General features: G+C 38.7%; 2 protein-coding genes across 2 annotated transcripts in view; both read left to right on the forward strand.

The window, feature by feature from the left end:
* Positions 1-657: 657 nt before the first annotated feature.
* On the forward strand, positions 658-16,998 carry c11h12orf4 (chromosome 11 C12orf4 homolog). Its single transcript, XM_042496824.1, has 14 exons — positions 658-729; positions 1,188-1,376; positions 2,323-2,468; positions 5,251-5,432; positions 6,024-6,123; positions 6,327-6,451; positions 8,039-8,145; positions 8,317-8,514; positions 8,867-8,995; positions 9,745-9,813; positions 10,524-10,726; positions 14,199-14,256; positions 15,082-15,149; positions 16,308-16,998. Exons 2-14 carry the CDS (start codon positions 1,196-1,198, stop codon positions 16,398-16,400), a joined length of 1,659 nt encoding a protein of 552 aa, XP_042352758.1. The 5' UTR covers positions 658-729; positions 1,188-1,195; the 3' UTR covers positions 16,401-16,998.
* Positions 16,999-21,485: 4,487 nt separating this feature from the next.
* Positions 21,486-27,736, forward strand: part of slc45a3 (solute carrier family 45 member 3) — a 42,217-nt gene continuing 35,966 nt past the window's right edge. The window contains exon 1 of the mRNA XM_042496776.1: positions 21,486-21,558. The gene's annotated coding sequence lies outside the window, so the exon portion shown is untranslated. The remainder of the gene's footprint in view (positions 21,559-27,736) is intronic.

Here is a 27,736-nt window from a genome sequence, read left to right on the forward strand (position 1 = left end):
TTCTGCACTCTTGGATTCGCATTTTTACTTGTACTTTTCTTTATATACATTTTGTAGCAGTATTATTTGTGGGAGCCTTAGGACACGAATTTCATTGCCACCGGCTGCTCCACTGTAATAACTGTGCTATTACAATTAAAGACTGAACTTGAAGTCTATGCACAACTCTGACTAGATTCATAAACCATGGTTTTGTTCTACTTTTACACTCGAAACCATATACTATATACGGCCTACTTTACATATATATCATACCATTTTATTTGTTATTTCCATGACAACTGAGCAAACTCTAAGTAGGACATTACAAAAATGCATTGTTTATGAGTAACTTCTCCTGGTCGATTCCTCTTTGAACAAGAGGACACTGTTTGGCATGATCTGTGGCCAGTAGGGTGCGGTAGTGCCTCAGGCAAAACCATAAACAAAACGCGCTCACAAATTAAGCTTTGAGGCCGTTAGATTCGTGGCTCTGTAAATGAGCTTTATACGTAAAAGAAAACAACCTATATAATTAATATACACAATTTGCCAGAATTTTAGGCCATTGGACGAGTACCATAGCAGTTCTGATGCCAAATTAGAAATCATAAATTTACGCAAACAGCTGAGCCCTTGTGTCGAAAGTGCTTCTGCTGTCACACCGCTGCACTGTGAGGCAGTCAGCTGACTGAACCAAACAGGAGCGGCGTCCCTGCTACAGGAAACATCATATTCATTCATTCTCAGGTAAATCTGGCTCTTATTAGATTTATATATCCACCAAAACAAAATAAACTGCGCTGCTCAATTGGACATGTCAATGTCGGAGTGCTTTTCCTTTATTACGTTCAGCTTTGTACCTAAACGTAAGCGACACTGCTAGCTAGCATGGAGCTACATTTACAATAACAGTAACAGTAATAAGCCATTCAACACTTTGATTTTGGCAGTTGCAGATTTATTGTCCATTGATAGTTACAGTTTAACAAGGTAATCACGAGGAAGTCTTGGTCTCGCCGTGTTGCTTGTGCTGTTCACCAAATCAGTTATTTCACACAATACTTGTAGATATGACAATGTGAATGATGGAAAGCATGCGCGTGCTGGTGTTAACTTCCCTTTTTGCAGTTTTTCGGTTCAGTAATAGCTCATTAGACTCTCCGATGTAAATTTAACTGTTGTTTTTTTTTAATTTTATTTTTCAGCCGCAGCAATGAAGAAGAACAAAGGCAAAGTGAGCAGCACTGCTGAGAAGGAGTTTGTGTTTGAGTTCAAGGCAGGGAAAAACAATTGTGTCCTCAAAGTGCCTCTGCATTTTCCTGTTCAAGAGAACATCAGTGACCTCCACGGACGCTTGATGCTGCTACATAAAATACCGTGCTACATAGAAAACGGTGAGATTGCTGCTCTTGGTAACTCCAACGCTCATATTAGGCATATACGTTATAGTAGGGATACTCAACCTGCTTTGCTTGGGGGCTCACTTTTGCAAAATGACAGGGGGCCAGTAATAAAAGTGCAAAAACAATTCCCAGTGTGACATCACTTTATTTCTATTGTGAATTTGAAAGTGGTTTGGGGGCCTCCCAGAACCTTATCAGGGGCCAGATTTGGCCCACGGGCTGTAAGTGTATTATCACTGCTTTATAGCCTACACTAAATCATTTGAACGGAGAAACTTATCAGGGGACTTATGGGATTTGTCAGGAGGCTCTCCAGTCAGGCACTGTTGATGGCAATAGCACCTCAACAAATGATTAAAAATAATCTGTATTCCTATATGCAAGTGACGATATTTGTCACAATATACGCCTACAAGATGGACTAGAAATGAAAAAAACTGAAGATAAATTAATAATTTATGCCTGCTAAAAAGGTAATTTTCTTATTTAAAAAAATAACACTGTATTTTTCAAGTGGTAGTATCAATGTCATGTGTCTGTAAGTAGGTCTGTTATTATGGATCTAAATTCCTGAACGAAAAGAAACATTCATAAGGGTTAATATCATGATTTGCATTATTTTTAGACTGGTGCAGGGCCCTGTAACTACCCCCAACAAATTTTACACAGTTGGACAAGAAACATCAGATTCTGTTTATTTGAGATCAATATATTCAAATAACATCTCTTCACATGTCTTCTTTGAAAAGAGATGGTATTGTCAGCCTGCATGCTGTTAGTTTAAAACTTAAACGGATGAAGTGGATCTTGACTAATGATTTTGCAGTGCACTACTTGGCCTTCTCAGAATTGAAAACATTTACAAATGAACGTTTTTTGCTGTGTGTGTGTGTGTGTGTGTGTGTGTGTGTGCGCGCGTGCGCATCTTTCCCTGCAGAGCTAAAAACATCCCTCACCAACTTCATCGAGAGTGAGACTATCCTTGATTTTGACAGAGAGGCAGAGCTGGCCCTGCAGAGACTCACAACAGGAGATGTTGATGTAAACCAGCTCACAAATGCATGGACCAGGTCTTATGTGGAGGTAATAACACCTTTCAGTATGTTACTGTGCCTAAAAACTAACATCAGCGTTTTTACTCAACAGAAGCTGCTCATAACACAAGTTCTCATATCAGTATCTACAGCAGTAATACTCATCTTAGGGCCTGAGGGCCAAATCTGGCCCCTGATAGGGTGTCGGGCGGCCCCAAACCATTTTCTAAATTATAATAAAAATGAAGAGATTCACACTGGAATTGTTTTTTTGTTGTTTTTTTTTAACTTTTAGTATACATTAAGTGCGAGAGTGCATAAAAACAGCATCAATATAGACCTTATTTATCAAAAAAAAGTGCCAGCGGAGGATCCCCACCACTCCCAGACAGAGGTCCTAGTTCACTGCCTAATTTCTTAATATCCCTAAAAATGTTCTAAAATTCTAGAAACATCTTAAAATCCTAGAAACATGTATGGGGCTGCAGCAAATGGCCCTTGACCTCCTGTCGTGTTGCAAAAGTGCCCCCCAAATAAAGCTAAAGTAAAGTACTGTTGTACAGTATGATCATGGGAGGCTATTGGCAGATTCAGTATAGTGTTAAGGATTTATTTGGATTTATCTACATAATTTCTGACAAAAAAGTGACATAGTGTTGTGGTTGTCGAAGGGCTGTTGACAAAAAAAAACCATACATTTGTATTGGTAAGATATCATTAGATTGAATAATAATGCCATAAACATAATTAGTCTTTCATTGACTGAGTGAGATAGATCATCCTCATAGAGTTAACCTGTTTGTTTGGAGACCCTGTTACAAATTAATAACCTCAACATGTTATATTTAAATATCCAGTTTAGAATATCTAATACAGAAAACCCAACTCTCATAAATATTTATCACTATTACTAAGAAAATTAAACAACTCTACATGGCATCTAAACTTCTCTGTTCTTACGTTAGTTTGTGTTTCTGGGACGGCTCAGAAATGCTGTTTTGGATCATGATTATATTTGATTCTGTACATAAATTGTAAAAGAGCTTTAGGAAGGCATTTCTGTGATTAATGCGTATTCATAATGTGGGCAGCATGTTTTATTCTTGGCAGATGTTAGTTAAGTTAATTTCAGACACTGGCTGCTCAACATATCCTGATCGTATATCCACTACTCCATGTTTCGGTTGGTACACAGCAGACTCAGGATCTGCTTCATTGCCAAGTAGGATTTCACATACAAGGAATTTGCTTTCTTGTTTCTGTGCAAGGACAAGAAATATAAAATATTAAACAATACTATTTAATAAAATGTGTACAATGTAACTGTCTAAGCAGGAATATGTTCAGATATAAGCAGTGTGTCAGAAGTGTCCTCGAATGCTCCCGCTAACTTTGGGCCAGTCACGGATCATTAAAGTAATTTAAACAGAAGTAGTGCAGTGCATCTGCAAATTGATTATTCATGAGTTCCCGTGGAAAAAAAAGCCTGCGTGCTGCGTTTAATGTCTCTCCATTGCACTTGGTTACCCTTTGATGCCTTTTTCTCCAGAGATCCAATATGTTGTGGCGGTTGTACATATTTGAGAGAAGGGTCATCACTTTCATGTTATGGATCAATATAAAACAGTCTAGTGAGACGCAAATGTAGACTTTTTGGTTTCTAATTAAATAAAGTATGGTCTTTTCTCCTACACATGTCTTTGATAGTGACCATCTGTTATCTGGTGTTTAAAGAAGAGCAATAAGATCTTCGGGATTTACCCTTCAAAATTCAGGAGTCTAAACTGGGCTGTGACTAGCTCAGATATTCATAAAAAAAAGACAAAGGCTGCCTCAGCTTCTGTTGTGAAGCCCCTCTGACCCAGTGCACAGGACCGGCTACCGTTTGCATTTTACTGCAGTCACACAGAAATACACATGGAAGCTTTCCAGTCCGTCGTGTTTGCTGCCTGAAGATTCCTGAGCCTGTATAAATAGAGGAGTTTCAGATTCTAATACTGTTCTGTTGCTTTACTAATTATGGATGGGGTAAGTGACCTGGTTTACTGAGCGGAGCAAAACATTAAAAAAGTGTTGACATCTTATTTTGACTTCCTGTGACCACAGGAAATTTGGTCATCCCACATATATTGCTACATAAATGCATTACCACGATTATAATGGGGTGCCCATTAGCTCACCTGGTAGAGCGTGTACCCCAGATACCGAGACTGTGTCCTGCAGTGGCCTGGGATCAAGTCCAACCAAGGGGCCCTTTGCTGCGAGTCATGTCCTCTTTGTCTTCACTTGTACTATTAAATACAGACAAAAAACAAACCAAAAAAATCTTTAAAAAAGAAGAAGACAATTGTATCATGTTTTCATGGGGAAAAATATTTGCCCTGTTTTTCTGAATTAACATGATAATCATCCCAGAATTTGGAAATGTTTTTTTTATGAAAAAACAAACAATTTTTTTAATTAACAAGATTTTTTTATAAAAGCTTCTGACAATTCTGAGATAATAGTCTCACCGAGTCAGAAAAAATAGTTGAGATAATAACCTTGTTATTTAATAAAACAAAACGAGCAGATATTTCTTTCACAAATTCTTTTCTCATAATGCAAGAATTTCACTAATTCAGAAAAAAAGACTTCAGGAGATAAAACATTTTTAATTCATAGAAACAAGCAGATATTTTTACATGATAACCTTTCTCATAATGCTGAGATAAAAAGTGAATGCATTATGGTTCTGTAGAGTGCATAGAGTGGCCATGCTGTATTTCCTTGCCTTTGTGTTGCAGTTAAGAGTTTTAAATATTTCTCTTCATTCCTCCATCACTGATCAGACTACACTGGAGCATGCTCGACCTGAAGAGCCCAGTTGGGACGAGGACTTTGCAGATGTTTACCACGAGCTTATCCACTCCCCAGCCTCAGATACCCTTCTCAACCTGGAGCACAACTACTTTGTTAGCATCTCCGAGCTCATCAGTGAGAGAGACATGGAGATTAAGAAGCTGCAGGAAAGGTTGGTGTTGGGGATTATTGCCTCGGGATTTCCTGCACATGCTGTATTTTTCTCCATATTTTCTTTTTAAATTCAGTGCATTGCTAAAGCTGTATTCGGCTTCTGTATTCTTGCAGTGCTTTTTGGTTTATTTGGTCTTAGTCCTTTTTGTGTTGATGCGCACACATGCACCGATGGTTAACATTTGTTTTTTTGCATAAAGATAGGCTGTACAAATCAGAATATGAATCAGTCTGGGATGAGCAGGTGGATGTTTCTTTTGAACTTTTCTTTACTTTGCATTTAGCTTTTAAGATATTTTCTTGTATTTATTGCACTGCTGATCTGCATATTTTGCTCATGATTGGAGAATGACTAAGTTGCAGTTTACCTTGAAAGCTAAACAGAAAATCATTGGCCTTATTATTCTTCCTGTGACAAATCAGGTATTGCCTTTCTGTTTCTGAAGCCATCCAACCTGTGGTTTTATCAGTTTGTGTTGGAATGATATTTTGTGAATATTGGTGATGTATTCTCACTTATTCACGAGTTGTATAAATTACAATGTATTTTTCCATCAGTTTAATCAATTAATATTTTTCTGTCTGGCAGGCAAGCAGCTGAAATGGACAAAGTGATGCATGAGCTGGGGAATACATTGAGTGACCAGGATGTAAACGCAGTTGCCTCTCAACACTTTGATGCTCAGCAGGTAAAAAAGAAGTCGTGGAGCTCTGTAGCAGTGTTAAGAGCAGGTGCACCTTGATCCCAGTGCAAAATGATCATTTCACTACAGAAATGTTGGGGGATTCACTTAGTGCATTTTTCATGTACACATTTGGATTTGTCCTCACCTGCTTAGTAGGAACATGTGTTTGTCATATTTCTCTGTTTGATTTTGTCTTTTTTGAGCAGGTGTTGGAGAATAAGTGGGCCAGTGAGCTGAAGCAAGTTACTGGTATTCAAAAACATGAGTATCAGGAGTGGGTTATCAAACTGCACCAGGACCTGCAGAAATCTACCAACAGCAGCCAAATCAAGTGAGTCTGTGTTTGTATACACTCAGACAAACAGTCTGTTACATTTTGTATTTGTGTTTATACTGATGCATTAATAAGCACAGCTGCCACCTGCAGGCGTACTTTACACTCATATACACCTGAACAGGCTCTTTCATTTCTGTGAGAAATGGCCAGTTATATATACATGGGGAGCTGGTCCCCATCCATGGAGCCCAATCTGTAGCACCACCACGTTTCTGCAGTAGCCCAGAAAAGATAAACCAAACACTGGCTCTAGCTAGGGCCTTTCATATTTTTGTGGCAGGCTCTGTAGTTAGCAGCCCCTCTGCAACGAGCCAAACAGTGTCGGGAAAGCAGTTTGTGTTTTTGCTGCTTTAAATCACCAAGTACATTTGTTTTTGAGAAGAAGAGAGCTCTGTGGATAATTTGGCTCTTGCTGAAAACCTAAAGGTCTGGACCTTCAGGAATCAGCATCAAAGAAAAATTGTTGGTTTGGTGAGGAAGAGACCTCTGCAGATCATTTGGCTTCCATTAAAAATCTCCAAAACAATGAACACTGAAGAAATCCTAAATGGGAGTTCACACTTGCAACACAAGTTAAGTTTCAGCTGGTTGCAATTCTCACCACAAGATGCCACTAAATCCCACACACTGCTACGTTACATATCCCTTATGTAAATCATGCTCCTGTAAAAAGTCTCACAGAATCTTGACTAGAGGTCAAACTGACCCTTAACTAACAGGATCTCAACAGCTGCACTTCAGCAGCAGCTCTAATTCAAAACCCGACGTGTCTGCTGGCCCTTTGAAGTACAGACTGCATTTACATAGAAATTGAAGTGATTACGAGAGGTCAAAAACTCATCTTAGTTTGACTGATGCTCAGCCTTGTAGCATCAGTTATGACTGGCATCTTGGGATAAGACTTGGGGAAAAAACTAATAGTGGTTAACAGTAATGTGGTCCGGCAGAGTGGTGGTTTAAATTCAGGTCCTGCACTCCCTCTGCATATATTAGATATTCCATCAAAACACAGAAACCACCAGGACCTGTATGCTAAGAGCTTCTCAGACAATGTGCTGACCCTGCATCAGTTTTTTTTCTAATGATGAATATCATTATGTTGTGATGTGTGGGTGGAACTTAATACTTCTAAATCAGCACTTTGAATACTTTGTAAATATGCAATTTTAAAGCTGTAGCCCAAAAAGGATTTCAGGTTGGAATTGTGTTTCCTTTGATACTGTTTTGTAATTTATGTACATGAAGTGCTAAAATTAAACTTTGAGTCCATATAACTGAATAAACTGTGTACTACAGTTTTTATTGTTTTATGGTTTTTAACATCCAAAAAGTATTTACAAAACATGCAGCTTTCATTATAAAAAATGTGAAAAATGCCTGTTGAATAATGTGTTTTTCTGGGCAGTATAAAAAGAATTTTAGAAAATATATAATCTCATGTCGCCTACTTTTCACTTTTGCCTTGGATCAAACTCTTCAGATTCTGTCAGTTCTGTCCTTAAATCTATAAATGATGCACCAGATGTGCTATTTTTGATAGATATCTTTACTAATTGATATGTTTGCATGATTGATTTTCAGTGAGGAGATTAAGGTGCAGCCTAGCCAGCTGTCAGAGCTGGCAGATTCTGGGGCCAGGATGTTTGAGGAGCAGCCTCAGCTGGAGGAGAGTTTCACCATACACTTAGGTGCTTCACTTTGACATGCTCTCTAAATATTTGTATATAATAAGTATGTAAATATTTATTAAATGTGGTTAAGACATGACTTGATTAGCATCTTCTGCATTTATTATATATATATGTATATTGTATGTGATATATTTATACTGTATGTGATATATATATTTTGTATATCAGGAGCACAACTAAAAACAATGCACAACCTGCGACTGGTGCGAGCAGACGTGCTGGACTTCTGTAAGCACCGGCGGCACGGCAGCGGTGGAGCAAAGCTAAGGCGGCTGCAGACGGCCCTTTCGCTCTACTCCTCCTCACTCTGTGGCCTGGTGCTGTTGGTCGACAACAGGGTCAACTCCTACAGTGGCATCAAGAGAGGTCAGGGGACAGATTTTTCGATCTACATAAAGATGTTGTCACTTGGACTACCTTGCTGATGTTGTCTTGTAATGAGATTAAAATTTGCGTTTGGCAGTCTCCTGCTGGTTGGTCAGTATGTTTCTGCAATAGTAGTGCTTTTTTGGAACTCTATATTGTGAGAATGAAACTATGCTTTCACTCCTCTTTAAAAGATTTGTTTAAAGACCAGGGCACTCTGATCCTTAAACTTGTATATTTTTAGAGCTGGAGTACAGTATGGAGACATAATTACAAAGTTAAGCCCTGGTTATATTTTAACTTTAACGTCATGCATCATTTCATCCCTGGCCTGTTCTGTGTTTACCCTCAGACTTTGCAACTGTGGCAAAGGAGTGCACAGACTTCCACTTTCCCTGTCTGGAGGAGCAACTGGACGAGGTGCAGCAGGTGGTGCTGTATGCCAGAGCCCAGCGGAGCAGCAAGCATAAAGACCAGCCTGGTTAGACTTTTGGCTGCTCCATTACAGCTTTAATGTAGACCAAACATTCAAAGAGGATTAGAAAGAGAAAGGCAAGACTAGTGAGACCAAGGCTTCCATGAATCTCATCCTGGATGTACATTGCACCAGAGAATAAAAAACCTGGACACAGACGTAACCGAAGAAAATTGATTACTCTTTTTTAGTCAACTATGCATTAAAGAATGCTTAACTAATATTATTATTCATGGCCTTGTTTAGCACTGCCACAGAGACACAGAACTATAAGATAGAAGTGGTTGTACCACGTTAATCTCTAATTTATCTAGTTTGATGTTTAGCAAGACAAGAAAGAGCGCTCTTATTTTGACACCAGCAACAATTCAAGCTCTCTTTAAAAGAATGATCGAAGGGAAGTGAGTATGTGTCACGTAAGTATTTATATATAAGTCTGTGCTGCAGTACAGTACATAAACTTTACACTGCAAAACATTTCCCAGAGTTGGGGAATGTCAGCGACATGCCAGCACTATGAGACGGGGATTAACCAGTCAGGAAGTAGAAGACACTTTACATTACTGCTGCTGCATTGATGGGAAACTGTGTCCAGATGCTTATCACAGCATGTTGAGTGGTTTGTAGAGTAGAGCTGTATATAGAAACATTCTTTCTAGGTTACGAGCCTTTCAAGGAAAGTGCAGCTGTCATTGCCATTATGTGTCCTGTATGTTCTGATTTTCGTTGTATTTTTTCAATGTATATCCTCACAGAGATTCCGAGGAATGGAGGTGACGATAAGAGCAAAAATGTTGAAAGAAATCCATCTAACATCTTACCAGGTAATGGAGATCTCTATAATTTGTACACTGATTTCGATTCAGATCAACAGATTAGATTTTGGTGGTTATGGGTCAAAGTTTAGGGTAACCGTGACCTCCTCTGTCTCATTCTTGTGAAAATTATATCTCGAGAAGTGAATTTCTTCAAATTCGGTACAAACGTTTGAGTAGTGTCAAGGAGGGGCTGATTAGATTTTGTTGGTCAAAGGTCCCAGTGACCTTGCAGTCATCTGAATCGTGTGAAAGCGATATCTCAAGAACACCTTGAGTAAATTACTGCACATTTGACACAGATACTCACTTGGACTCAACAATGAGCTGATTAGAAATTGGTGTTCAAAGGTCAAGGTCACTGTGACCTTGCATCTGTCTCATTTCGTGTACGCTATATCTGAAGATGGCCTTGACAGAGGTTCCACAAATTTGGCACAAATGTCCACTTCGACTCAAGAATAAACTGATTAGAATCTTGTGGTCGAAGGTCAAAGGTCAAGGACACAGTGACCTCATACAACATGTTTGTGGCCATAACTCAAGAACCACTTGGAAACTACCGTTTGCAAGGATCTCCTGTGTGTAAAACATCCATGTTTTCACAGACATGGATGTAAACTGTAAGTGCAACCTGACTGGTGCACAGAGGCATGAAACCACATGGAGATATATCTAGACTCAATATAACACACTGTTTCTGCTGCGTCTCCCTCAAGGTGAGTTTTACATTTCGCGGCACTCCAACCTTTCTGAGGTCCATGTTGTTTTCCACCTATGCGTGGATGACAATGTGCGATCAGGGAACATCACAGCCCGGGACCCGGCCATCATGGGCTTGAGAAACATCCTAAAGGTCTGCTGCACACATGACATCACAACTGTCACCGTCCCTCTGCTGCTGGTCCACGACATGTCAGAGGTAAGAGGAGCTGAGAGCACTATACACGCTTGTATATCTGAATGATGTTGTAATATGCACACTTTCTCCAACAGAGTCCACACACTCTCGCACAATTAATGACTATATTTTTATAACATAAAAACCTACCTCAAGGGAAAAATTAAACCAAAATTTAAAATTCGTACAGCGAGTCAGTTCCCACAGTTCTGTTTTCCCCTTCTCCCAAATTACACAAATTAGCAAGGCAACACTCCAAAACAGTGTAAAATGTTAATTAGATTTCTCCCATTAGTCAATAGCACATAAAAAGGCAAATGTTTGACTTGGACAGTGTTTGAGTTGGACTTGGACAGTTTAAATACCAAACACTTGAACAGATTAGAAAAGTCCATTACTGCCAAATAGCTCTTTATTTGTTGGCCCGTTGAATGAGTTTAATAAGTTAAATGGACTTTCACCTTAGGTTAGTAGGACATGACTTTAAATTGGGGTATACTGGCTACTTAATGCAGTGATTCCCAACCAGGGGTATTTGTACCCCAGGAGTTTTCTGCAGTTACCAGGGGATGTAGAAAAATTGTGGAGTAGCTCAACTTACTTGTAAAAATTGAAAGTTGATATTGATTTATAAAATATATCCACGTATTCAGCCAACTGTTAACACCTGAATGCTAGGGTTACAAAAATAACCCTCATGTTTTCACTCATTTATGTCATTATGACTGATTCTAATAGAAAAGTATGAAAGGTCAAAATAGTTAGCTAAGTGTAATTGTTAATGGTTGAAGACATTACCTAATAGTAATGGATAAATTGTTAAAATAGTTAGCTAAAAGTAATAAATAATTGTTGAAATTAATTGTGGAAATAATAATAATAATGGGAAAATGTTTGAAAGAGTTAATAATAATGGAAACATGGTTGAAGTAGCTTATAGTAATGGATAAATTGTTGAAATTATTTGCAAATTGTTAAAGATAAAGTGTTGAAATATTTAGCTATAAGCAATAGAGAATGGTTTAAATTGTTACATAATAATAATAACAAAAGGTTGAAATAGTTAGCTCACAGTAATGGGTAACTTAAACGTAAAGTAAGAGATAGTTGTATAAAGAAAAATATTAATGAATGGTTAATAACAGGAATGTAGTTGAAATAACTAATTAAATAAATAAGTACTTGTTGAAATAAATAATTAAAACTAAAAGCAATGGATAAATGGTTGAAATAATTAGCTAATGGATAGATCGTTGAAATATTTAACCTCAAAGTAATAGATAATGGTTTAAAAAGTTAGGTAATAATAATAATAAAAATAATAATAATAATAAATATGTTCGGTTACAGACATCACCCATAGCACTCATATGGATTTATTGTCACTCAACAACACTATAGTGGGATAGATTCAGCTCCTAAACCGTCATGAGTAACGTAATAGCATCATTTTTTATCTGCTCTGATCTTGTTTTTCTGTGTTAAGCCACAGTAGTGTGTGATTGTTTGTGGTTAAAGGTGAAGAAAACCTGCTGGCCACACAAGTTTCTGCTGCTTTAACTGATGGCAAAGTCACAATTTCTTCCCCTTAATTCTGCCTGTGCTTGTTTACGCACCACATCCTCAGCTGTGGTCTGGCTTGTCAGGCATTGGCTGTTAATTCTGCCCACAACTTAACATTTCCCAGGTTTGAAACCAGGAGGGCAAAGACGAGAGTCATGAACTCTTCTGTTTACTTAGTACCTCTGAGTGTATGTGCAGCAGAACTCTGTACTCACAGTGGGGGAGAGTAACAGGGAAAGCTTTCACCGAATGATGAACTAAGCCGAATCAAAGAGAATTAAGGCAAACATCCGATCACAATGAGGTGGATTTTTCTTTTATGACTCGAAATTGGTAAATCTTTTTTTTTTTTTTTTTTTTATTAGATTTTCATGGCATTAATGGAATTGGGATTTTCTTTTAGCTTGAATAGCAGCTCCTTCTTATTTCTTCAACTATTCAGAATTAAAATATAATAAAATGAGAATCCCATGAGATGGAAAGTAAATTCTCATCAAGCCTCTGTCTGGAGTGCACTCATGCCACAACATGCCCAGTGCAGTTTTTCGTCATGTCTAATCAAGAGTCTTTGTTTACATAACCAAAGGAACCAGAGGAACTTAAATTCATAGTTTCTGGTGCCACATCACAACTTTCACATGTGTGATCTTCTCTTTAGTCTGGTTTGCCATTTACTGGATATGTTTGCCTGTTTGTACAGGCCTATTCTTGTGTTTTGGCTTTGAAAACAACTGCCACAGTTTTTCTGGATGAACTACAGACTGCAATCAAAATACAACAGGGGCTGTGCCATGTATTCGAGAGGAAAAGGAAACACAGAAAATGTGCTTAATAACACTATAATACATGCTAAAACATTTGCAGACAGGAAATTAAAAACTCTGTCAAGGGAAACTTACACAATTTGACAACTGCTGTGTTCATTTTTCCGGTTGTAAGAAATGCCTTATCTTACCCAATTGCCTTTAGTGCCCCTGTGAACAGCAGCCACCAGCTCAGCACTGTTACTAGCCTCAACCATAATGGAAAATTCTCACTCTTTATGCATCAAAGACTCATTGCCCCAGCTTGTGCAGTTTATCTTGAGGGCAAATCAGTTAGTGGGTGACACAGTGACACAGGTCTAAACATGGTCTGCGATGACACCCTCGCCTCTGGTTCATGGATCCAGTTTGATTACTTGAAATAGGTGCAGCACATTTCTAATTACGAGAAAGACTGTGTGTGCGTGTGTGTGTGTGTGAGAGACAGAGACTCTACCTATCTGACGTGTGAGTAAAGGTTGACTGCAGAGATGACTGCCTGCTGAGGTCACAGTGAGCAGCGAGCAGCCTGGAAACAAACACAGATTGAAGGGAGATGAGAAATGCTTCACTTAAACATTTTGCGCACACATTCAGTCGCCTCAGAGGAGACTTTGCGTTTGACCTAGTTAATAGGTAATATATACAGTATCTAATCTGCATAACTGCGTAAGACTCAGACTCCTAAGTAGGGATGTGTAATGTATCACAGTTTTAACTGTTAATATGATTCAGCTCTAATGACACCAACGCAAACTGTGTTGCAGTTTTTTTTTAAATTTTGAACACTATTTTTTAACATATTAGAAAAAGGAAATACGGCTCAACATGAGGGACACAAATTGGCAAGTCACAAACTAGAGATGCATGTGTTATTATATAATCATACACAGTATAGGAAAGATTTTTACCCTTACACACATATTTAAAAAGATGTGAAAAGAAAGCTTCAATTTCAATTTCTCTCTGTCAATATATATATGAGGAGGCCTGTTTTGGAGAATCAATCTTTGTGCCCACAAACTAACAAATATGTTATACTCTAAACTACTTTTGCTATGCATTTTTTTAAATGCAAACAAACAGAACAATTCACTGTGCTCATTTCTCTCCTCATGTCTCTGCAGGAAATGACCATACCGTGGTGTCTAAAGAGAGCCGAGCTGGTGTTCAAATGTGTCAAAGGTAAGTTGAAAGTTTGAAATTATTTTAAGGCATTATTTGTGAAACTATTATGTCACTACCAACACTGTTAAAACAGCAATTGACATTGCACATTGTAATTGTCCATTTTACTGTGTATCCTTTCTACTGTATATTTTCATAGGTGACAACCCAAATGTAAACAACATGACTTGTGATTAGGCCTGTCACAATAATGACATTATTGACTTATTGAGGTCAGAAAAAATGATAGAGGGCCACGTCCATATATTGTACGATGTGCCTTTGTGTTAAAATGCATTTTTGTTAGAATAAGAATGTCAACAACTTTTTAGCCAACATGGTGCCAGAATCAACAGCAGAGTTTTTCTGACCATTATAAGACTCGGATGCAGTGCTTAAGTGTTTTTTTTTCACAGTTCCTAAATCAAATGAACATAAAAAATGCAGTATATATTATATATATATTATCTTTTGCAGTCATTTTTGATCAAATTAAGTCCATTGCTCTTTGAGCGGGTGTACTTGCATCATTATGCTATTTTATTATTACTTTATCAGCGCCATGAAAAGATCTTAAAATGACAATATCACTTATCGCAATTTTTTATTGGACAATATATTAGCAGACAAGGTACATTTTCTATAACGCAAAGCTGATCAATAATGTAATATATTGTAACTAAGAGGCGTAGTGTTCCTGTTGATTGGTAAAACAAAAGCTCTCATGCTTTAGAGGAAGCCAATGCAGGGCGAGGAAAGTTAGACACACAAAATAATGTAATCACAAAACACCATAGAGACAGATATTTGTTAAGTAAATGATTTTTACTGTTTAATTTGTAGGCTTCATGATGGAGATGGCCTCATGGGATGGAGGAATATCACGCACAGTCCAGTTTCTAGTGCCAAAGGTGAGAACATGATGTACCTATATTTTTGGTTTCCCAATTTTTAGTGAAGGCAGCACCCAGCTGTCCTTTGAGTAATTGCTTGCCAGCAAATCTCTCAGAAATGTATGCTTAAGGCCTCACATGTACACAACATCACAAAAGGCGCACCTGGCCTGGCAGTACATAGCTTTGAATGCAGGCAAAGAGAGAGTGTTTGAAAAGCTTGCCCTGAATCATAGATTATAAAGCTTTAGGTTCTCTCTTGACCGGTCCGTACATAACTGTGATAAATGAAAGCTCAGAGACTCAACCATATAATTGTGTGATAAGCAGTGGGATTAACGTGCAGTTCTCCGACACTGAGCCGTATCTTGAACTCACTTGGATATCCAGCTCTAACCTTATTTAAAAGGTAAAAGTCAAAGAGGAAAAGCATCCAAGTTCAGCTTGAAGCAAGGTTTTCTGTCACATTTTCAAGTAGTTTTGATCTCACATTGGACGAAGCATAACTCTTATCTTATTTCTGGCCTAAGCTTTATGTTGTATACCTATAGCTTTTGTGGTTTGTCAGAAAGGCAGCAGAGCTTATAGCACAATCTCATGTTGACAGGTTAAGATGATAAAAACCGGCGGCATCAAAGGACTCTGACTGTATTGGTTTCCTGTCAGTTACATGCTCAGACACCATTCAAAATAGCACCTCTGAAACAACATTGTTTTCTATGCCTCAAAGACACGCCGTGGCTAAATATATGCTCTGTGTGTGTATGCGGATGAATGATGCGCAAATGCGTAAAGATGAATACTTAACATTCTTATTTGACGGGTGGCGATGCTTAGAGTGACACGGTATGTTTCCCCTGTTTAAGTCACAGCTGCCGGAGCTCCTGTCATTTCAGCATCTTGACTACTGTTAGGGGAAAAAAAGTCCTTGTGATGTTAAACTAAAGGGCAGCGCAGGGGCTGTTAACACTTGGCTGTACATGAACAGTCCAAATGTATTTTTGTTGGCATGGGCACAATTCCACCTGGGTTTAAAAAACGTTCATTTGGTTCACTTCAATTGTTTGTGTGTGGACTGAAAATGTGCCTACAAAAGGTGTTTTTCACATTGGTGCTGCACAAATCTCGGTCCCTCGTTACTCACTAATCCTGTCTGTGTCTCTTTTGTATTGACAGAGTATCTCAGAGGAGATGTTCTACCAGTTGAGCAACATGCTGCCTCAGATCTTCCGTGTCTCCTCCACCCTAACTCTCACCTCAAAGCACTGATAATGGAGATGCACCACATTGCATCCTCAAGGCATTCAAACCAACACAGATTGTTTATTTCAAAAATTATAGACAAGTTAATATTTTTTTTTTGTTTTCAGGTTAAAGGAGTGGAGATTTGATGAAGTAGCACATAGGTCCCATTCATTAAAAATGGGGTCAGGATAATACGGTGGCATTAAAGGACTTACAGTAGAGGTGCAAAACAGATTTTAAATGAGAAGAGACATTTGTATGCAATTGGTGAGCTTTGTTAATTTTGCACCACATGATGTAAATACATCTAACTGAAAGAGGGCTGGATTCAGTGGCTCACCAAAGCAGCTGCTGCAATTATCATTTCAAGCCTCCGGGGTGTGGTTCTGGTGACAGAGTTTTATGACATCATGACATCAGCCACCGGTGCAGCAACTATTCCAGTTTTTCTTTAAAGCTGCAATCTGTAACTCCCCGCACGCTCGAGCTACGGCATAACGAAGACTGTAGTGTTGGTGAAGCTGTTTTAACTTGCTGGTACAGAGTGAAAATCCCACCAACGAAGCAGATAAAGTAAATGTGAAAACAGTATTGTTTACTAAAGTGATGAGGCTGGATGGAACCGGCACAGGCAATTAGACAGATGCGTCTTAACTGTATTAGCAACCATGCTAAATGTGATTTTTGTTGTGTTTTCATACATTAACATACAAATGGATGTAATATCAGTGTGTTGATTTAAAAAAAAAAAAACATGATGGATCTTCACTTTAAAAGGATATTTCAGATTTTTTGAGTTGGGGTTGTATGGGGCTCGTATCCATTGTCAGTTTACTTCATACAGTGGATGTCGGTCAGCACGCCCCTCAGTCTCCACCAGGTTTGAATCTGACACGGAAGCTTAGCAATGTAATGCTGTGAATAGTCAGCAACAAAATGTATTTTAGCCACCTTAAAAAGAGCCTTCCCATTAAAAAATGAATGTCTGTTGAAGTGTGTGCTGTATTAAGGGTATTGTCTCTGTTTTACTTAAGCCTGTCTTGACCGAGAAGTCGTTAACGGCTTAAGTTTCCCATCTATGCTTTCGTCAAAGCCTCCATTGAGAAAAAAAGTAATTTTAGCTCGCTGAACAACATCACACAATAACTCAAACAAAATAACAGTTTGAGGCAGTGGTAGACCAGCAGCTCTTGTGTTCAGCCCTGTTAAATCTTTGTTTTTCTCAGTGGAATCTGGCTTTGAAGAGAGCAATATAACTGCTTCATTTTCCCATTGGAAAATACTGTCTGACATGAAGGTAAAACGTGAAAATACTCTCAATGTAGCTTACACTTAAACTGATAGTTTTTTTTGTATTTTTCTTGGTTGGGACTTCTTTAGTTGGCTAAAATACATTTTGTTGCTGATCCCCATCCACAGCAGTACATTGCTAAGCTTCCATTTTGGATTCCAGCCTGCATCTCTAAACTGGGGGTGTAAATTCTGTAGAGCCTCATTTCCACTGCACAAAAAAATCTGCTAACAGCTGGCTGTTTAACGCAGTGTTAAAGTCAACAATTGGCATTTACATTCGGGTCAAATGACTCTACAGTTGTCACGGTTCTCCAGCCTGTCCAGGAGGTCAAGCGGACACACCAAAACAACCCACACACACAAAAATCATCCTCATCTGCTGCAGAGTCATGTAAACAGCTCTGTTCAACTGGCAATGGAGGAGCAGTCTATGGCCTACTTTTTAGTGAGATTACCTATCTCCAAAAAACCTGCGTGCACAGGCTAATCTTGTTGGGAAATACGGGTAATATACTAACTATGGAAGAGTGACCCATACAACCTACTTTACAAAATCCCTTCAAATCATTTTTTTAGTCTTGATGGACAGTATGAGGTCCCTGTCGACATTACATTTCATCTGTTGAATGTTCACAAATTACTCCTGATGTATAATCACACAGTTCAGCCGTCACATGAGATTTAGAGGTCTAAACCAATCTGTAATTGGCTTCACATTTGGGGGCCAATTTGTCCACAGAGACGTGACACAAACTTGGCTCCTCTAGTCCCAATAATGAACGATGTTGCTGCTGAGATGAGCAACGTGCAGGTGTTTTTATGCTGCATTGCAGTGAGTTGTAGTGAGGATCACTCTTGGTGTGTGTGTGTGTGTGTGTGTGTGTGTGTGTGGGTGTGGGTGTGGGTGTGTGTGTGTGCGCACGCACGTGTGTGGTCCCTACCCTCTACCTCTGTAACAGCAGATGGCACTGTTCTTAAAGACAAAGATGTGAAAAGAGTGACTACACAGGCACTACCACACTTCTCTCAATAAAAGAGAGGAAGTTAAAATGAGCAGCACGATGAAGTTCATCTCAAGTGGTTTTGTATCTTTAGTCGTAAATATTTGTCAAATGTGTCAAACACTTGAACCTAATCAGATGTATCACTGTATATGTTTACATGTTTATGTTTTAATTAAAAAAAAAAGTTCTTCATGAAAGCCACCATAAGCTCCTGACAGTCTTTTGGCTAATTATGTTTTTTTTCTCTCCATCTGCCAACAGTGATACACGTCTAGTGGCATTTGGTTCAGCGTTTTATTTAGTGTTGATGGGTTATCCACAGGCACATAATCTCTCTGAAGTTAATAATCCATGTCATTCATTGGAATTACATTCCTCCTACATCTAATGGTGGCCCTATAAGCCATTTCAGACAGACTGAAATCAATTCGGCTTGTCACAAAGTTTGCCACAGCCACGTTCAGCAATGGTGGTATTAGAAAGATTAAAGAAGTTGAGAGTGCAGCAATCAGAGCGAGCTGCCTGCTCTTCTTTCAAGATAAACAAGAAGGCCACAGGCCCCTGAGAGTTATGAGATTTAATAGCTCCGTGTTGAAACCTGCAACTGTGTATATCAAACTGCCACGCCGAGAACCCACAAAATTGTAAGAATATGTATTGCTGAGTGTTTGGCATTCTCTGGATTGGTCTCAGTGGCCCGGAGTGTTGGGTTTCTCTGGGAAGAGAGTGCAGGGTGCCGATTCAACATGACAGTCCACCTCTCCCTCGCTGAGTTCTGTACACGTGATTGAAAATAATCAAAGCAATGCTTACAAAATTGATATGAATAATATAAATTCATATAGATGGGGGTTTTTTTTGTTGTTTTTTTAGATGTGGGAAAACAGGAACAACGAGGCATCTGTTAAAAACTGTTAAGCCAGTGCTGAAACCTAAGGCCCTCCTCAGAGATGTCCAGTCACTCAAAACCACAGAAACATGACCAGGGAGCCGTCATCTGCAGCATGTGATAGTCTCAGTAGGTGATTTGAGGGGATATGAGGGGGGACGCCAGCCCCCTTGTTAGCAAAATGACCAAAATGCGCCCCCCCTTGTTAACCTGCCATCCCTCTCCAGGCGAGAAGGAGGTGAGAGGCGTTATTGAGCGTTCAATTTGGCATCCTTAAAAATTACATTTCTTGATCAAACAAAGAGCTGGACTGTCTGTGCGCAGTGAAAGTGTTTAGCATTATGGTGGTGCTGTGCCACATTAATCAAAACAACACCATTTACAGGCTGCCTGGATTTTTTTTTATAGCTTTAGATAAACATGGTTTCTTCATTACATTTCTATTTTATGTTGGCTGCTATGCTTTTCATATATTGATATGTATATTTCTTTGCCATATTCATTTGATTACAAACTTTAAAGAGAATCATGTAGTAAACTTGGCCCACAGTGTGCCTCATCTGACTATGACAGCATGGATTTTTCTGTGTCACGTTATTTGATAGTTCATAAACGCTCTTGTCATGAAGGAAACATTGTTTTAAGTCTGTTAAAGTGAAAAGTCATTTGTGCTCACCTGGGAATTAAAGACAATTAAATTCGTCTGATTATCTGTATGGGCTGTTAAGGAAACCACACACATATACATATATACATATATACATATATATATATATATATATATATATATATATATATATATATATATATATATATATATATAATATATACATATATATATATATATATATATAAATGTCGTATTTCACAACAGTTACTGTAGAGTATATCACAACATCTTCAGGAGAATTTTTTTTTTCTCACACATGGAAACATAGTTGTAACTTCTTGGCAAGCAGTGAAGTTTTTGTCAGTGCTAGTTTTAACCTCACACCACAGAATTATTCAGTGATAATTGATTTCCTCACCTAATTTAACTTGCCTGGGAATTATAAGTCTGAGGAATGGCACACCAGCACTGGCTGTTAAACAAGCTGGTAATATGCATGAATTAAAGGACAGTTTGTATGAGTGGAAAAAAACACAAAGGAGGGGGGGGGGGGGGGTATAATGATAATATAATATAATGTCAGAAAATGCCTGGTTATTAAAACCATAATATTTAAATGAGCAAACTAAAGACAGTGCTTGCTTTCTGTGACAAAAAAACGTGGGGTGACAGTTGTGATATACATCTACAGGAAAAGTGTTAGAGGAAGCATCGATAAAGCAATGCAATGAAATATAGAGGAATAGTTAATTGAAAATAAATAATATCTTAAGTTGTTTTGTTTTTTTAACCCAATTTGAAACCTCGCACATAATTTTCCCTGTGCTGCTTTTAGATGCCTTTCACAAGTATTTAAATGACTATTTGAATCCTGAGCAAACTGGTCGAAATAATGAAGTCAATCTGCTCAGATTTCAAAGGGTTAAAGCATGACGAGCACTTATTAATATCGACATGTTTAATAATTTATTTATGCTACTGTTTCCCTCTCACGTCACTGGTTAATGATACCGGAACTTGCTGTGTCTCTGCTTGAAAATAAAAGCTTGTTAGAGTATTGAAGCACATTGAAAATAACATTGCAATTTCAAAAATATGTGTTTTCATTTTAGCTTACTGTGTAAACATCTTTAAATATGTATGTGTTTTGTTTGTTTTTGTTTTATATGGAGTTATGACTTTGTTATTCACTAAAAGGTGTCTGTTGCCAGTGCGCTCGGTCAGTTTATTTCGAAAGTTTGGACCGGAAGTTGTAGTTGTCATTGCCTCTACCTTGACAGCGGGTGTCTCAGCTGGGTATCTGGCTCTCTACAAGTTGAGCAACAGCGATTCGTCGGGAGCGAGCAAGTTGCTGGACGGATTTCCCGGAGCTGCACTTAACTTAAGGTAAAGTTACACTTAAAGAGAATCCTTAAATGGTATAATATGTGTATTTGACAAATTATATGCGTGATCTGCCTTATTTATGAGACACAAATCTAAAGAGACACTTTGTAACTTAATGGTCGCTGTGTGCGTAAAACTTATTCATTGTATGAGGCTCCTTTACAACGGTTGACCGCGTCGAAACCGCAGACAACGGGTTTGAATTTCAACCCAAACGTCGGCGCGTATCGCTGGTTTTGTGCGTAAATTTCACCCGACGTTAAAAATCTGGCTGACCTGAAAATGTTAAAGAGTGCGATCGTGCTTGGTTTGAGCCTGCGGCTGAAAGGTACTGTATATGGCTAGCCGGGGTCCAGTAGCGTGGTGCTTTCTGGAAGTTTTTCCACTCTGCGTCGCTGACTGCAGCTCAACCACCACCAGGCTCCCTGCGCACACTGATGTGCTGCCAAGTGCCATGGTGGCAACAACTTTACAGGCTTACCGACCAATATAACCTCCTCTGTCCAAGCAAAAAGCTTTCGTCTAATTCGCTGTAAACATTTGGCGCTGGGTTGGCGAGAACCCCGCTGTTTTGACACATGGATATATGGGGGTGGAGGCGTTTCAGGACACCCTGTTTGGAAAGTTGCTCTCAAACTCTTCCAACTGGCAGTGGCACTGAGCACTCTAAATGATAGTGTTGGTTCTTGCTGTTTTTATACGAGGATCAAGTATTTAAGAGATTTTAGTGGTGTGAGAGTCAGTTAAGCTCAGATATGCAGATGCAGCTGTGAACACCATCTTTGCCAATGACTTTTTTTGGTAGAGAATATAAACAAAGCTTAAACAAGAAAACATTTTTGTAAACCCTCACATTTCCATAACTTGTCTCGAAATCCGAATTCGAAGATGATGGTCCTTGCACAACAGCACTTAAAGCTCATTCTAAGGTAGGCAGAACACAATGATTCTTATTAGGTAATAACACATTAAAGACAATGTAGCCTACTTATCATATTATATTCCATTTCTACCAATATATCCCCCTAAATCTTACACACTTGTCATTTAAACTCTAGTTGAGGAAGATGATGAATGAATCAGTGACCACAATTTTCAAGTATTTTTCTTGTCAGAAACAAACTTCCTTCCGAGTAGTCTGATGAGTCTCTCCTTGTTGTAGTCATCACTGGAAACAAGTACCAGAAATGGAAACTTTTGATGCCACCTTAATGCTAGGTGGCATCAAAAGTTTCCATTTCTGAAGCTGCTCCACAGACATTGACGTCAGACATTTTTCTTTATTTATACCCAGATTAGATTTATTCTACTGTGGTGTTCTCAGTTCTGCAGTAAAATATATACTTACTAGGGCTGCACGTATTAATTATTTTTTTCTTGATTAATCTAACCATTTTTTTTGATAATTCAAAAGATTATTTTGTCAATACTCAGTTATTAACACAATAACCTTACCCAAAACATGAATAGAAAAATGTGTCTCATCAATGTTTAAATAATTCTATTCAATCATCTTCTCTTAAAAACATAGCATAATAGCATATTTTAAAATTAGTCTAATTTCCACTGTTATGTTATTATTTTAATAATAAAAATGTTATTAATAGACCCTATTTGTCACATGCCTGATCAGAAAAAAATTGGACCTCAAACTCAAAAGGATTGCTGTCACACATACATTAACTTAATCATTGTATATCACAGCAGCCGCTTCCCTGAACCGGAGAATCGGTTGGCTATCTTTTCTTAAGTACTTGACTTAAAACTTCTAACATATATTTATTTAATCACTGGAGTAATATGCAGTTAGGATAATCGCTGGCAAATGTTACTTTTGCAGCAGTGTGGGACAAGGAAAATAACCAATGACTCTCAGATTGTAACAACAGTTTGTGCGTTAGTTGAAGCTGTTTTCTCACTCGTGCATGGCTTTTGAAGTAAACTGAAAAATATAAAACGTCAGAATAGTAACGTTATATGGCGCAGGATGTTAAGTTAGAAGCAGTGCATACATTTTAAGTGACTACTACAAACCAAAACACATTTCACATGTTCATAATTCATACGTGTCATGCTTGGGTGAGAACAAAAAGTAAACAGGACACTTTGCTGTCGTCTTAACAAAGCGCCTCAGTATGTTTTGGCCAGAGGTGTCTGTACATAGCAGTTTGGCTGAGTCTATTTAGCTGCAGCCTGTGGTGTGACTACAAATATCGCGTTGCACAAAAATGCAAATCAGCATATTACCATAAATGGTGACATGGATTACGTCAGTGAATCGCTCCAGCCCTCCTACCATAGAGTCCCAATTAATTGTCTATGGAGCAGCTCCACACTGTATGCGTTATGACTTCACAAATTTGAGTTTTAGTAATACTGCATAGATTCGGGAGTTGTTCAATTAAACTAATATTTTTTGGACTGTCCTTGACCATAGGAATAACATGTATGAGTTTTGGGAATGGGCGTAGTTCCCCTTTAAAATCTTGGATTAATCATCATCTAAAATAATCTTTCCCTAATCGTGCTTTACTGCCTATTAATCAGTTTATTACTGATGAGTAATATCTAGTTAAAACAAATCCATTGTTGACTTGCTCACGGTTAGAATATAAAAAAGAAAATTATGAAAAAGGTGACACTGCTTTTTTTTTTTTTAACTTTGTTGTGTAGTAACAGACAATTTTGCGATATGGATCCTTCTGTGTACTTTAATCTCGCTTTTTAAAGCCTGTTTATTATTGTTTTTTTAGTAAAGGAATGTAAACTTCATTTTCTATTAAGTAAACAAACATCGCAAAAGGGCTATAAAAGTTTCCACTTTTTTTTTTTTTTAGTGTGTGAAAATCTGCTTCTTTGGCTTGTACTAGACCCTTCAGGATTCAAAGCCCACATTAAGAAGGAAGGAGGATCAAAAGGTTAAACAGCTCTAACCCATGACAGAGGGACTTTTATTGTCACCATGACCGTGACTCTGCCGTTTCACAAAGACCTCTTTCCCCTCTCCATGGACCACTCAAGTGTGTTATTCATTCTACGCTGGAAAATAGACTCTTCTCTTCAGCCCTGTTGGCCTTTGCTGCTCTTCTCCTCTCTTCTCTACTCTTGTCACGGTTTACATTATTTAGAATAACCCTGAAACTTAATGTCCTTTTTAAAATTATTTTAAAAATATCTAATTGAGTCCTGTGCTAGTATGTTAAAAACTAGTTTCCATGTGAGATACCTCAGGTTTACTTTAACATCATCCAAAAATATGACTACTAATGATCAGCGACTCGCAGTCGTTATGATCAGAATAGCTGATCTCAGAGCAGCAGCATTCTTTAAAACTCACTACTTTCTGTGTGTTGCCCCGGGAGGAGTTTGCACTGCTCTCTGCAGAGCTCATCTGCTCCACAGTGATACAAATGCTTCTTCACCCTGGATGCTGTGGCTAGACCAGCTGGCTGTTCTCTAACTGCTTTCTGACAGTCTAATATACCCCCAAGCCAAGCGCAGGATAATCACCCACCGTCGAGGACACCAAGCTACTTAGGCAGACTGAAGGCTTTGCAGTTTTAATCAGTCGTAGGCTGTTTATCTCCAGCTCCGAGTGCTCTCTGTGCTTTTCGTGTGTACCTGGATTCTCAGTGAATTACACTCAGCTTCTGCATATGTTTTTTTTTAAGACAGGTGGTGGATTATGTGGTGGGTGTGATTTTTGAGACACTTCTTCCTAATGGGGAGGGCCCAAAGAGCTTTTGCTCTTAAGGTTTTTTTTTTTTTCCTCTTAAGCTCTGTGTCCTCTTCAAAGCATTGTGAGCTGCTGTTGCTCTGGTATCGTGTAGCCATGAACAATCACAGGTATGCGATCTGTACAATGGTTGTCTCTCACATCAAGTGCAGGAGACACTTAATTCAGTGAGAAAGTGCCGCTTTATGGCTCTACACTGCATTCAGGTTTTAACTTTCACGTCTTAGTTTAGTCAGTTTGTCAAGTTGTGGTGCTTTAATGATGTCCTGTTGTGTATGTCACAGATTATTCCTCGTTGTTGCTCATACATAACATTATATTTTTTGATTTTCTGTCTGTGGCACATTAGGTGAAACCTTGTCTGCACTTAAGTTGGACCAATTGCCTTGGGGTTTTATGTAAACTGAGCTGTTGGCTTTATATTGATAGAATCCATACTGGCTGCCTCTGTTTTCTTTGTCTCTGCGTGAACTCCGCTGTAGTTCATTTCTCAGATCTGCTCAGTGTATTTTCTTGTTTATCTTAAGGCAAACTTATTCAGCCCACTTGGGTCTTGCACATTCACTGCTGAAGTGAATGTGTCCCTGAAGCGCTAATCATTGTAAAAACAGTGAGCTCATTTGTTGAAACAGGAGGGGGGAGAGGAATGGTAATGGTAAAAGAAAGTTGATGAGGAAAAAGTGTTAGATTATTTTTTTTCTTGTATGTTTTCCCCTGGAGGACAACATCCACCAATCAAAAGCAACACAACACCTGCTCACAGACTGGGAAAATCTTGCAAGTGCTGGAATGCACATTATTAGACCACCATAACTCACTAACAGCGGGGGAAAGGGCTGAATATTAAGCAACCTGTCTGGTTCCTAGATCTTTCATTGATGGGAAGCAGAGGAGCATCAAAGTTTTTCTGAGCTCTCTGCAGGCTGCGGGGTCAAAGTGCAAACGGTTTCTCTGTAATAGTGCTCCGCAGCCAGCTGGGTCAGCGAGGAGGACTGCTGATAGGCTTCCCTAATGGGCCAAAGCTAAAAGAAAAGACGACAGCTACCCTTCCACCCAGGAATGTCACCTCTGTGACATTGTTATCATTCTGTTTTTTCATTGTTTTTGACATTGTGTTATGGTCGCTTGCTCACAGTGGTTGCGAGGAGTTTGACCACCCAGTTTCCGATAATGTTATGACAAGGAATGACAAGGATCTCGAACTGTCATTTGTTCCAACTTGAGTTCAGTCAACATCTGTTTTTACATAACATGTGAATATAACATACTAACACCTCTCTTACTTTGGCGTCATGAAAGTCGCCTGAGAGTTTGATGTGCACGGCTGGCCTTCTGTAGGATCAGAGTCCCCTTGGGATCAGTACCGAGATCGTGGCTACCTTTAATTGGTGTGAGAATGTGAAGGTATGTTCAATTCAGGCATCTAGGTTATCTGTGTTCTTTTAATATCGAGTCTGATGAAAGACATGAATATTCAGTATCTTCTTTTCAGTTTTTGCATTGCTCCATGCCAAAGTGTGTGGGTGCATTGGCAATGGTTCAGTTCTTGAGTGGCTTGCTTGGCCAACTGCTTTTCTCTTTAGTCCTAATTTGTTGCTCTGTATATTTGCCATTCAAATTGATTGCACTATAACACAATGGGGGAAATATGCCAACTGTTTATTAGAGTTGTGTTGATTTCCTGTTTTGCCACTCCTGTCCGGTGTACAAGCTTAAACCGGTTTGATTTTATGCAAGCCTGCTGAACCAGCATTTGTCATTCTGAAATTCAAAATTTGCTAATGCCGATGGCACATTGTGGTACATCCAAAATGTATTACAACAGTAATAAAAAACAATATGACAATATCATTAGCATAATATTATGTTTGTTTGAGAATAAACTAATGGAGCCGCATGCTTGGGCTGTGCAATATGACGAATTATATCGTCTGATGATGAAAAGGGCGTATCGTTTCATATTATGCTATATCGGTTATTTCTTTTACTTCATCTGATAATGCTTTACATCCGTCCGTGTGGCCAAGGGGAAATCTTCACAATGCACGGCACCAAAACAAACAAGCATGGAGGAGCTGGAACGTGGGGATTCAGCACAAGACACTGACACCAACCGGCCAAACGAAGAGGAGCTCATATCCAAAAGAGGCACTACATCCGTCGTTCGGACGTGGTTTGGGTATGAAAAGGCAGGCACAGAACTAGGGGTGGTTGAAATACAAATATACTCGATGTATCTCAATCTGTATCTCTGCGATGTATACAATTACTTTATTGTGAACCATGAGTATAAATTGTCATTTTTTTAGCCACTGGCATAAGACTCACTTCGGCATTTTGTTTTTCCCTCTCGCCCCTATGGCTCTCTGCCTCTCTCTTACACACACACACACACACACACACACACACACACACACACACAAAAGTAGTTTAACTTACTGC

Source organism: Plectropomus leopardus, chromosome 11, assembly GCF_008729295.1.
Source record: "Plectropomus leopardus isolate mb chromosome 11, YSFRI_Pleo_2.0, whole genome shotgun sequence".
In the NCBI taxonomy this organism is placed as follows: domain Eukaryota; kingdom Metazoa; phylum Chordata; class Actinopteri; order Perciformes; family Serranidae; genus Plectropomus; species Plectropomus leopardus.